This window comes from Notothenia rossii (assembly GCF_949606895.1).
Source record: "Notothenia rossii genome assembly, chromosome: 2".
In the NCBI taxonomy this organism is placed as follows: Eukaryota; Metazoa; Chordata; class Actinopteri; order Perciformes; family Nototheniidae; genus Notothenia; species Notothenia rossii.
Window position 1 is genome coordinate 75,638,209 of NC_136904.1, and position 12,021 is coordinate 75,650,229.

Here is a 12,021-nt window from a genome sequence, read left to right on the forward strand (position 1 = left end):
AGGATTTGGAAACGGGATGAGGAGAACGCAGGTAAGGACAAACACAAGTAATAACAGCACCGACATGGGATTGGTACGTGGTGGTGGGGGGGGGGGGGCAGCTTGAGCAGCTTGATAGGAAATAGGGGGGCCTCATATGTCCAAAGAGGGGTGGTGAGCTGTAGGTGGGTGGTATATAAATACCTGCAGTAGAACAAGGGCGGCAAAAGACTGAGGGTGGGACAGACACTGGTTGACCTGCATCTGTTGTGGAGAAAGAAGAGACATGCACTGCAGAAGCCTCAATGAGGGACAGCTTGATAGTTGAGACACACATTTGAACAGATCCATTAGTAACCTCATCACTATCCACCTTCTAGAGTTTTGGCTGAAAGTACAGAAGCGGCGTAGACTTTGATGAGTTCTGACTGAAACATCCATTTCCCTTTGAGAGGAAAAAGGTCACGGTTCACAGTTTTCCACCTGCGTTTTCCCAAGTGTCTGAAGTGAGAACTGTGCTTGGTTGAAATAGGGAGAAAAAGTTGAGGAAGACAAGAACAAACAAGGCAGAACAAGAAAAGGCTCAAGAAGACGAAAGGCAAGACACAATTAGGGACATTTCAAGAAGATAAGGAAGACACAGGACAGGGAAAGCAACAATGGAAGACAAGTCCAATTAAATAAGAGATAAAACTAAGAAAATAAACCATTTAAAGGAATCCTGTCAACAATTCAGTGAACCATCGGGACCCTTCGAGGGAGGTCAGAGAAGAATGGCGTGCCAGGCATTCAGCGCAGACTCTTTCAACACACTTGGAGATTCCGCCTTGCCGATCCTCATGCACCACGTCTCCACGGGCGACTGCCTGCCAGCCAACTCTCACGCTCACAGCATGGTTTCTGCAGGTAATATGCACTCAAATGATCTTCTCTCCTGTGATGATACACACATCTTCCTTTTTAAGAAATCTTTCTCCTCAAGATTCAAAATCAAGGCTTTTAATGTCATGTGTACATAGCTACAGTGTAGATATACCAATGAAAATATTGGGTCACAGGCTCCTCCAACAGTGCAACACAATTAAAATAAAATAGTGCAAGTAAATACAAATAAAATAGAAATAGTACAAGGAGAGTCTATATACAAGTAATTGGAATATGATATATTAGATAAATCCTCCCCCTGTGTGCCTTAACTTTTTGTTGCCCATTATTTGTTCTGAGAAAGTTATGCTTTCAAGGTGGCAAAGCTAGAGGAGAGTGGGAGTTTACAGTGTGTGAACGACACGGACCACGACCCCCATTGTGTTGTTGTGATGTTAAATCCCAGCTGCAATAAGCCAGGCCTCTAACAACTACTTCACTTGAGCCTTGTAAGGATTTTGGAAGAGAGCACATTGGCATAGAGCCTCTTGCTGTGACAAAGCAAGACTTACTCCAGTTGAAAATGACTACAGTATCGAGCATGAAGTCCCACGGGGTGCTGCAGATGAGTGATGGCTCGTATAGTTCCTCCTATAGACCTCTAACTGAAACAACAATGCTCCGCTCCCCATGCTGATGCTTCCTTGTCGGGCACAGTTGTGTTTTTCAGGGAATTGGGAGAATTAATTGGATTGGAAAATACATTTATTCAAAAGCAACCCAAATTATGTAAATGTATTTAATCAGGTGGTTTGGCCCAGCTGTCTCTACTCAGTGGATAATTGCTTTGAGGATATGTTATCAGTATTGCAAACTCCTCAAAGTCTCCTTTTTTCACAATGGAGAAAAACTTCCTGTGGGTTTCAGTGAGTGCTGATTGTTAGAGCTTAGAAAAGACTGCCGCATTATAAATACAATGCATTTATATATGGCAGCACTTTAAAACACATCTTGCAAATAGATTTTCAGCCTAGTCATTATTGTACTTGTGGAATATTGCTGGCTTATATCATTGTTTTACTTCCAATGAGTCTTTGAACAAAACGTTTAATGTTAAAATAAATAGACAGAAATAAAAATGTGTTATAAGTTAAAAAAGCAAATTCACAATTGTGTCAGGATTGTTGATGTGTCAAAAATAATTATCATACATGACAGAGAGAACAAAGACACTGTCTCTAGATACTGTAGCACATATTAGAGACTGTGGACATCAAGCTGCATACAAAGATGAATACATGAATAATTATGCAATTAGCAGAGGACATGAACAGAGCCATGTCTGACTACATTTAAATACACTAAGTAGAGAAGAGCATTTACTAAATCAAAGGCTTTAAGAGGAGGAGTCTTTATGAACTGTAACTTGGCAACAGTGTCGTAATAAATGCAGATAGAGGCAGTCTTAAGGTTGATTTCCCAGTTTTTACAAGCATATGTTTGGGCTTGTTGATTCGCTTCATTTGTTAATTTCAAACCACTTTTTCTGAAGGTTGTTTACGGTGTAATATCTTTCACATGGCTGACTGCATTTACAGTGAAGTTTAAAGCTGTACCAGTATTCAATTATCCACTAGCTGACATTTATGTCCAGTGTGTCTGCACTCTAAAAACAAATACCTTGGCTCAACAAAGAAAATCAACGCAACAGTTTGCATCGATGTTTATTGAGTTAAGACGACTTCTAATGAAATTGTCTTAAAGCAACAAAGTTATTTGAGTTAGGGGAGAAGGCTTTTCCTCTACAATCAGAGTTGTTTTTAATTACCACTTACTTAATAATTGGTAGCATAAACACAAGTTTTGAAGTTGATTACTCAAAAAATTAAGTTGTTCCGACTAGTTTTACCACATGATTTAAAAGAATTTTAAGTTGTATGTACTTAATTACCATCATTGTGAGCACACGTTTTTAAGTTGACAACAATTTATAACTTAAGTTGCTCCAAATATATTGTATTCAATAGTTTTTTTTCTTAGCTTTTTCATGTTTTTGCCTTTAAAGAAAGAAATTAATTGATTTCACAACAAAAATATTAGGCAATTCACTTTTTATTTTGAACTGCAGTTGTTTATTTCAACACATGATGTTTCAATCAGGAGAGACTTCATTTAGTTTGAACATTTATTGACACATGCCATATGATAAGGTGCATGAACACAGCTGACTGCAGGAGAGAGGAGAACCATTTTAAAGTTTGTCTGCAGCAGGGTGATTGGCTGCTGGAGAATGAGGTTAAATGTAATAGGTTAAAGAGAACGCCTGTGATGAGCTGATTATATGCAGCTGCGGAGTGAATGTATATACACACAGTCTTCCTGAAAGAACTTATGCTGAGCTTCATTTAAATCTTGAAAAAAAAGATAAATAACACAAATTTAAATTGCCCCACAAATAATAAATAAACACATTAGCCATATTACCATGGGAAATGGGGACACAGCAAATAAATGCTGTCATCACAACGAACTTAGAGGCCTTTGCATATTTGAAATCAGTGCCAAATATGTAAAATCTGTAAAGTTTTTGTAAAGCTACAGTAACAAACTCTCAATGGCCACCAATCTGCAGATCACACACATCAATTTTACAAAAGATGTAACAAAGATGTTTACACTGCCGACAGTCATTATTTCAAACAGGATGAACACATTTAACGCAGAATGCTTGCTCATTCATTTGTTTCCCTCGACGACGATGGTTGCTATCCTATTGTCAGATCCTGGGGTGGACCGTTCACTGATGAAGGTGATATTCATGTCCTTTTGAAACACATTAAATAATAGGTTAGCGCATTAGAGACAATGAATTAGGTAATTGCATACTTTTTAAACTGTCACTCTTAGCTAATTCAGAGCCATTATTACCAGCTGCTAAAGAAACGCTGGTATTGTTTTCACCTGTTGAGTCTGCATGTGTGTGTCATCATGGCAATGTGGTCCTGAAGACACACAGAGGTGCTTTTGAGTACTTTGCCTAGTGTTTAAATGCATGTGGACAGATTTTGTCAATCAAAACCGTGCAAGTTTTACTGTATCTTCTCATCTTTTTTGCAGGTTCCATACAATATTTGAACAGGTTAAGTGAAGAGCAGAAGCCACTTTTCAAATGTTACACAATCCTTTTTCCATGCCATTGCTGTCAACACCTATCCATGCTGAACGTTGGTAAGATATTATTGATTGGGGTGTGGCCAAAAGTGCAATATGCTTCAAAATGTAACTGACAGAGAGCAGTGCTTTTGTCCTGTGTTTTTATACTCTGCCCATGGGTTTTATTTTATTTCAAGATTTGTAATTACTTCGCTAAACTCCTTGAAAAGGTCCTCTTCCTTTTCTCCAAGGCACACAACAAGGCAGCGGATGGCTATAGTTCTCTGCGTACTTCAATTTTATTGTGCTATCTTTGAAAAAGGGAAAAAAGAGAAATGACCTAAATTAATATATTCTGAATGGGTGACTGCCAACAACTTGCATTTCAATGACAACTCTAAATAACGATCCTACCTCAAGAAGCATGTCCTTGATCTACTTCACCAAGATTCATTTTTAATAAAAAGCGATATCACAATAGTAACCAAAGTATTTTTACTCTCACAGTAGCCTCTACTACTTTCTATCCTCTCACAGAACTATTCACAGTTCAAAGGCTGCTCATTTTGGTCAAACAGCAATTTGCCTATACAGTGCAACCACAAGGCTATCTACTGTATTTGAATGACAAAAGATGAAACTCACCTTAAAATATCCTTTGTATATTTCTATTTGTCTTAACTGTCGGAACTTGTCCAGGCATGTTAAGTGGGCGTGGATTTGAAATCCTTAACTCAAGGTGTAGAACAATTAAGTTATCAAGCCAATTGCATTACTTATTACAACTTGAATTTTGTTGTATGTCAATTAACGCATAAATCCGAGTTCAAATTACACATGCATGGTTGCAAGATAAAAATGTGAGTTAATTGATTTAGATAAACATTTTAAGTTGCAAAGATTAATTTATTTATTAAAGTTGTGTTGACTTAATAATGTTGGTAATCACATCAACTTAATATTGTGTGTAATTTGAACTCTGATTTCTGCGTTAATTGACTTAAAACAAAATTCAAGTTGTAGCAAGTAATGCAATTGGCCTGATAACTTAATTGTTCTACACCTTGAGTTAAGGATTTCAAGTCCACTCCCACTTAACATGCCTGGACAAGTTCTGACAGTTAAGACAAATAGAAATATACAAAGGATATTTTAAGGTGAGTTTCATCTTTTGTCATTCAAATACAGTAGATAGCCTTGTAGTTGCACTGTATAGGCAAATTGCTGTTTGACCAAAATGAGCAGCCTTTGAACTGTGAATAGTTCTGTGAGAGGATACAAAGTAGTAGAGGCTACTGTGAGAGTAAAAATACTTTGGTTACTATTGTGATATCGCTTTTTATTAAAAATGAATCTTGGTGAAGTAGATCAAGGACATGCTTCTTGAGGTAGGATCGTTATTTAGAGTTGTCATTGAAATGCAAGTTGTTGGCAGTCACCCATTCAGAATATATTAATTTAGGTCATTTCTCTTTTTTCCCTTTTTCAAAAATAGCACAATACTATTGAAGTACACAGAGAACTATAGCCATCCGCTGCCTTGTCGTGTGCCTTGGAGAAAAGGAAGAGGACCTTTTCAAGGAGTTTAGCGACGTAATTAAAAATCTTGAAATAAAATAAAACCCATGGGCAGAGTATAAAAACACAGGACAAAAGCACTGCTCTCTGTCAGTTACATTTTGAAGCATGTTGCACTTTTGGCCACACCCCAATCAATAATATCTTACCAACGTTCAGCATGGATAGGTGTTGACAGCAATGGCATGGGAAAAGGATTGTGTAACATTTGAAAAGTGGTTTCTGCTCTTCACTTAACCTGTTCAAATATTGTATGGAACCTGCAAAAAATATGAGAAGATACAGTAAACCTTGCACGGTTTTGATTCACTAAATCTATCCACATGCATTTAAACACTAGGCAAAGTACTCAAAAGCACCTCTGTGTGTCTTCAGGACCACATTGCCATGATGACACACACATGCAGACTCAACAGTTGAAAACAATACCAGCGTTTCTTTAGCAGCTGGTAATAATGGCTCTGAATTAGCTAAGAGTGACAGTTTAAAGAGTATGAAATTACCTAATTCATTATCTCTTATGCGCTAACCTATTATTTAATGTGCTTCAAAAGGACATGAATATCACCTTCATCAGTGACCGGTCCACCCCAGGATCTGACAATAGGATAGCAACCATCGTGGTCGAGGGAAACAAATGAATGAGCAAGCATTCTGCGTTAAATGTTTTCATCCTGTTTGAAATAATGAATGTCGGCAGTGTAAACATCTTTGTTACATCTTTTGTCAAATTGATATGTGTGATCTGCAGATTGGTGGCCATTGAGAGTTTGTTTCTGTAGCTTTACAAAAACTTTACAGATTTTACATATTTGGCACTGGTTTTGAATATAAAGGCCTCTAACTTCGTTGTGATGGCAGCATTTATTTGCTGTGTCCCCATTTCCCATGGTAATATGGCTAATGTGTTTATTTATTATTTGTGGGGCAATTTAAATTTGTGTTATTTATCTTTTTTTTCAAGATTTAAATGAAGCTCAGCGCAAGTTATTTCAGGAAGACTGGGTGTATATACATTCACTCCGCAGCTGCATATAATCAGCTCATCACAGGTGTTCTCTTTAACCTATTACATTTAACCTCATTCTCCAGCAGCCAATCAACGTGCTGCAGCCAAACTATAAAATGGTTCTCCTCTCTCCTGCAGTCAGCTGTGAGTTCAGGTGTTCATGCACCTTATCATATGGTATGTGTCAATACATGTTCAAACTAAATGAATTCTCTCCTGATTGAAACATCATGTGTTGAAATAAACAACTGCAGTTCAAAATAAAAAGTGAATTGCCTAATATTTTTGTTGTGGAATCAGTTAATTTCTTTCTTTAAAGGCAAAAACATGAAAAAGCTAAGAAAAAAACTATTGAATACAATATATTTGGAGCAACTTCATTTATAAATTGTTGTCAACTTAAAAACGTGTGTTCACAATGATGGTAATTAAGTACATACAACTTAAAATTATTTTAAATCATACGGTAAAACAAGTTGGAACAACTTAATTTTTGGAGTAATCAACTTCAAAACTTGTGTTTATAATGCCAATTATTAAGTAAGTGGTAATTAAAAACACCTCTGATTGTAGAGGAAAAGCCTTCTCCCCTAACTCAAATAACTTTGTTGCTTTACAGTTTTTCTCGATTGCTAACACACTAAAATGCTACATGAAGCACAATTACTTTAACTGACACTCAAAGAGCAAAACATCGGCTCAAATCTCCATAACTCTAAACACGTTTTCAGCTTTTCACACAATTTGCAAATCAACATGGCACTTTTTGCAAACCACTGCACACGTTTCTCCACGTAAGACACAGGAATCTGACATAAAGTCACATGTTAGCAGGTTTAAAACACTGATATTCAAAATGCCTCACACATGGACCAATGATCAAATAACACGTTCCACCTGACCAAACACCTGGTAGCATAATTGTTGGCTCATCAATCAGGATGTTAGAACTATAAAAAGACCACAGGTGAGTACTTTCTTACAGCAACAATGGAAGCCAACATGGAAGCAAGAGGAAGAGGAAGAGCTGGGCTGAGATTGAGAGGAGGAGGAATGAGAGGTAGAGCTGGAGGGAGAGGAAGTGGACAAAGAAGAATACTCACTAATGAAATGAAATGTTATCAACCAAGGTTTGACGATGAGAGAGGCTGGACAGAGGGTTCAGCCTCATCTAAGCCGATGTACTGTTGCCTCTGTAATCCGGACACTTAGACTTGATAACAGTTTAGTTCCCAGTTTTTAGCTCTGCATAGTTCATGATATATCAGTGCTTATCTCTGTTGTGTGAAATGTATTTACTTCATTACTGTAGTTGAATTGTTGGCATGTTGCATACTATAACTGTACAAACATCCTGCACAATGTACTGTGGTAGACTTACTTTTATGCAACACAGACACTGACCAACCACTATATCTTTGTTGTTTATCTGAAGGACTGAGAGAGAAAAAGAGCCGGTGGAAGGCTAAGGATTTCCAATGAGGCAAAGGAAGCTGCAGTTACAAACTGGGTTTTGGCAAACAATGCCATCACACTTAGAGAGATCCGAAGCATAGTAACTATGTGCTGAGATGCATGTTGCACAATGTGATTTTTGAATAAAATGTGATTGTTTTTCAACAACTCATTTGTATTTCTTCATTTACTGTATTTCTGTAAACTCAAGCAATCTCTCTGTGCAGAAAACTCTATGTACAGAGCATTGCCCATAACAGATGAAAGTGCTTTAGATTATGCTCAGCAGTGTGTAGTTGGGTGGTCAAACAATCTAGTATTATGAATGCAGTGTGTTATATTTGGTGCAAAAGTTTGCATTTGGTAAGTATTTATGTAGTTTTGAGGGCAGCTCTTCACTTAGCAGGAGAAATTAGGTGTTTTGCGCTTTGGGTGTGGGGTTTTTTGAATTGTGTTTAGTGTTCTGAGAAACTGAGCAATTTAAAAAAAAATGTGTGTTAGCAATCGAGAAAAACTGTAAGACAATCTCATTAGAAGTTGTCTTAACTCAATAAACATCGATGCAAACTGTTGCGTTGATTTTCTTTGTTGAGCCAAGGCATTTGTTTTTAGAGTGTAGCTTAAATAATAAATGTGTTACATTTAGATTGTTTTACTCTCTGTTCTAGCTCCAGCCTGACATGGTGATGTGGGAAAACTCAAATAAGAACAGACATCAACATCTTTCTGTTCGATGTGATAGCTTTCTTTAGCAAACAAAGAGAAAATATGTTTTACATTGTATTTTTGATCAGAGAAGTAAAGGAACAGCTTTAACGTGAGTGAGAAATTGCATGCTGTCAATCCTAGTGAAGAGGCTTTTAGTTCTACATATCCCTCTTCAAATCAAATGTCAAAATATGATTGCATCCCGTGTCAACCCTTAGCTTGTTCTAATTTGAAAACATATTTGTCAAACTCTTTCCCAACTGTATTTACTTAAATGTTTAATCTGCTGCCGTTCTGTTTGTCTCCATTAGTGTCCTCCGGGCTGTCCCTGGGTCAGCCCTCCAAGCGCTCCCACATGCACCTGTCCACCTCTTCCCTCAGCAACGCACTGGGCAACGCCCCCCCAGGACTACATTACCCAGTCACCCCCTGTCACTACAGCAACCAGCAGTATGGCATGATGGCAGGTGAGTGGTGGTGATGGAATTTGTAATAACTATTGCAGGGCTGTTAATTAAACTGTTGGTCAACCAACAAACGATGAATCATCAGGAACACTGATGGTTATTTAAGCATGTCATGAATGTATTCAAATGCTGCTGCTGACAAGCAAGTGCTGAGGGTGGTTGAAAAATGATTATAGTGCAGACACTATTAATGCCCCCCCCCCCCCCCTCTCTGTAGCTCAGGAGATGCTCTCTGCCAGTATTTCTCAATCTCGTATCCTGCAGACATGTGGTGTCCCTCACCCCAACATGGTGGGCAGTGGGAACCCATTGCAAGGTAATGATCACACATACATACACACGCACGCACACGCTCGCACAAGCACAAGCACACACACACACACACACATACACACACACACACACACACACACACACACACACACACACACACACACACACACACACACACACACACACACACACACACACACATACACACACACACACACACACACACACACACACACACACACACACACACACACACACACACACACACACACACACACACACACACACACACACACACACTATAAAAACAATTCCTGGCCTGGAGCTAAATCAGGTAAATTGAGCAGACAATTAGTTTGTTCCCATTTAATTTTAAAATGTGTTACCAGTTAAAAATCAATTTCAGAGATGATTACTTCCCCTAATGTTTGAGCTCCTTAGCGCCCTTGTTAAACACAACCGTCAATGTCAACGTGTCGCTTCCTCTCAATCCTGCAGAAAGAAAAGAAATATTATTTAGAAGTTGTTATGTAAGAAACTGTCCTGGGGAATAGTATCTGTTTTGTTTTTTTAAACATGTTTTTCTTGCAACAAGATTCTGGTGGCAAATTATTACTTTTTATAACTGCCAGATAAAGCATTTAGCATTTAGATCTGTAAAGATGTCTGTTCCCTTTTTTAATATATATATTTAATATATAACAGTTGCTTTCAGAAATAAACGTAGTAGATACAAGTAATAAGTGGGTGGGAGAAAAAATGACCAGTAAGAATGAGACCTAAAATGTAACCCTGCAGACGCTAAACAAACCCCCCCTTTTTCAGAGGAAATGAGATTGCAGCTTCGGTTTTAACAGACAACATTGATCGGGTTTTAATCACTTGAGTGCAGACCCGGAGACATCAACCTTCTACCATTAATGGTCCAATAAAATGGTTGTGTCCGCAGTGTCCCAGGTGGTGCTGAAATACATCAAGATTTAAATTAAACGGCTGGCCACATTTATTGCCTTCAGGAGGTCCTCACAAAATGAAACCTGCTCTAAGTGCTCAAAAACAGCACTCAGCAGAGGGATGTTTGAGAGGAAAGGCCAGGGATAGAGTTAATAGCATTTAACAAAACTCTGTAATTATGTGAACTGGATGAGACAAGGTCACAGGAGAGATTTGGCCCTTTACATTTTCATTTCTAAAGCTGCACTAATCTATTTTTTATATTAACAATGGATCAAATGACTTAGTGTAATGTGAAAGGTGTCTCTGTGAATCCAAAGGGAGTTATAAACACTGGCAGTTCTTCTGCTTCATGGAGATATTTAACCTCTTTTACCTCATCAACCTTGTTCCAGCCACAGCAGACAAATTATTACCCCACTGTAGGCTTCCTGACCAGCATACAATGGCACACACTGGAGCATGACTCAGCTAAAGAGTTGACTATTTTTCTCCGTGGTTGGAGGAGACCAAAAAAAAGCTAAAACTGGAATGGCACTTGGAGAGCGCTCATCTCCGTCAAGGGCCAATGGTGCATAATTGTGCTCCTCGGATAGTCCCCAGTTGGGAAGCTATTCTTCCGACTTGGGCGTATTTATGAGCATTAATAGTCGTAATGCATCAATAACATGGTATTGATATGTTGTTTTTAATCGCGCAGACTGTTTAAACAACACGTCTATATCTCCTTCAGAGTTGTAGGTCCAACTTTAGTGAGAGTTATTGTGATTTTATCTGTCTGGTACTAGTTTTTCAGTTTTTGTTCCTAAACCCCATGCATGCAATACAAAATCTGTTTCCGCCACCATAATTCTGACTTGCTACAGTATTTTATTGGCTCTACCCTTGGTCGTAATTTTCCACCTTTCCACCAAGTTTAATGAACATCTGGCCAGTATAATTTATGTAGCCCTGATGTTGAACAGACACACTCAGCCATAAATAATACCACCCCTTTGGTGGAGGTAATGAAAGGCAATGTGGACTTACAGTTATCAGGTGGCCATAAAATGAATCCTAACAAATGCTATCGTAACTCTCTATCGGCTGGACGTGTGAATTGGCATCTAAAACGTTGTCCAACATTTAAGGGTAGTATGAAGTTCAGTCATTATATGAACACAGCAGTATGATGTAAGTCTGTCTTTCAGTTTGTCTGCTCTCTATCTTTGCTGGGGTCCATGTGCAAAAAAGCCTGTGAGTTACTGAGTCCACATGTGATTTCAAATGGGCTTGTTGTCCAATCTGTCTCCACCACACACAAAAAACTGATGTGTGCAGTGCAGCAGAGCTGTGTGCACTCTCCAGGGAGAAGTGAAGGCATCAGGCGAGAACGAGGCAAACTCTTCTCTCTTTTTCCAACATGGTGAGGAGAACAAGATGCCTCTCCCTGGATCATCCAGCTCCCAAAACGACTGTTGTCTTTCTCAGGGGTAAAGAGTGTGGGCAGTTTGGAAAACTATTGGCAGATGTTTATTACCTCCTAGACGTAATGGTGCATTATTTTTGCCACTTTTTGAAATCCTAACTTGTGCAGCAGGC

The 12,021-nt window shown here is 38.5% G+C and overlaps 1 protein-coding gene across 1 annotated transcript in view; it reads left to right on the forward strand.

Moving 5' to 3' along the window:
* The window catches only part of pou1f1 (POU class 1 homeobox 1), an 18,885-nt gene continuing 6,864 nt past the window's right edge, over positions 1 to 12,021 (forward strand). Inside the window, exons 1-4 of the mRNA XM_079665087.1 lie at positions 1 to 31; positions 512 to 885; positions 9,058 to 9,213; positions 9,431 to 9,529. Coding sequence (XP_079521213.1) covers positions 753 to 885; positions 9,058 to 9,213; positions 9,431 to 9,529 — 388 coding nt within the window. The 5' untranslated portion in view covers positions 1 to 31; positions 512 to 752. The remainder of the gene's footprint in view (positions 32 to 511; positions 886 to 9,057; positions 9,214 to 9,430; positions 9,530 to 12,021) is intronic.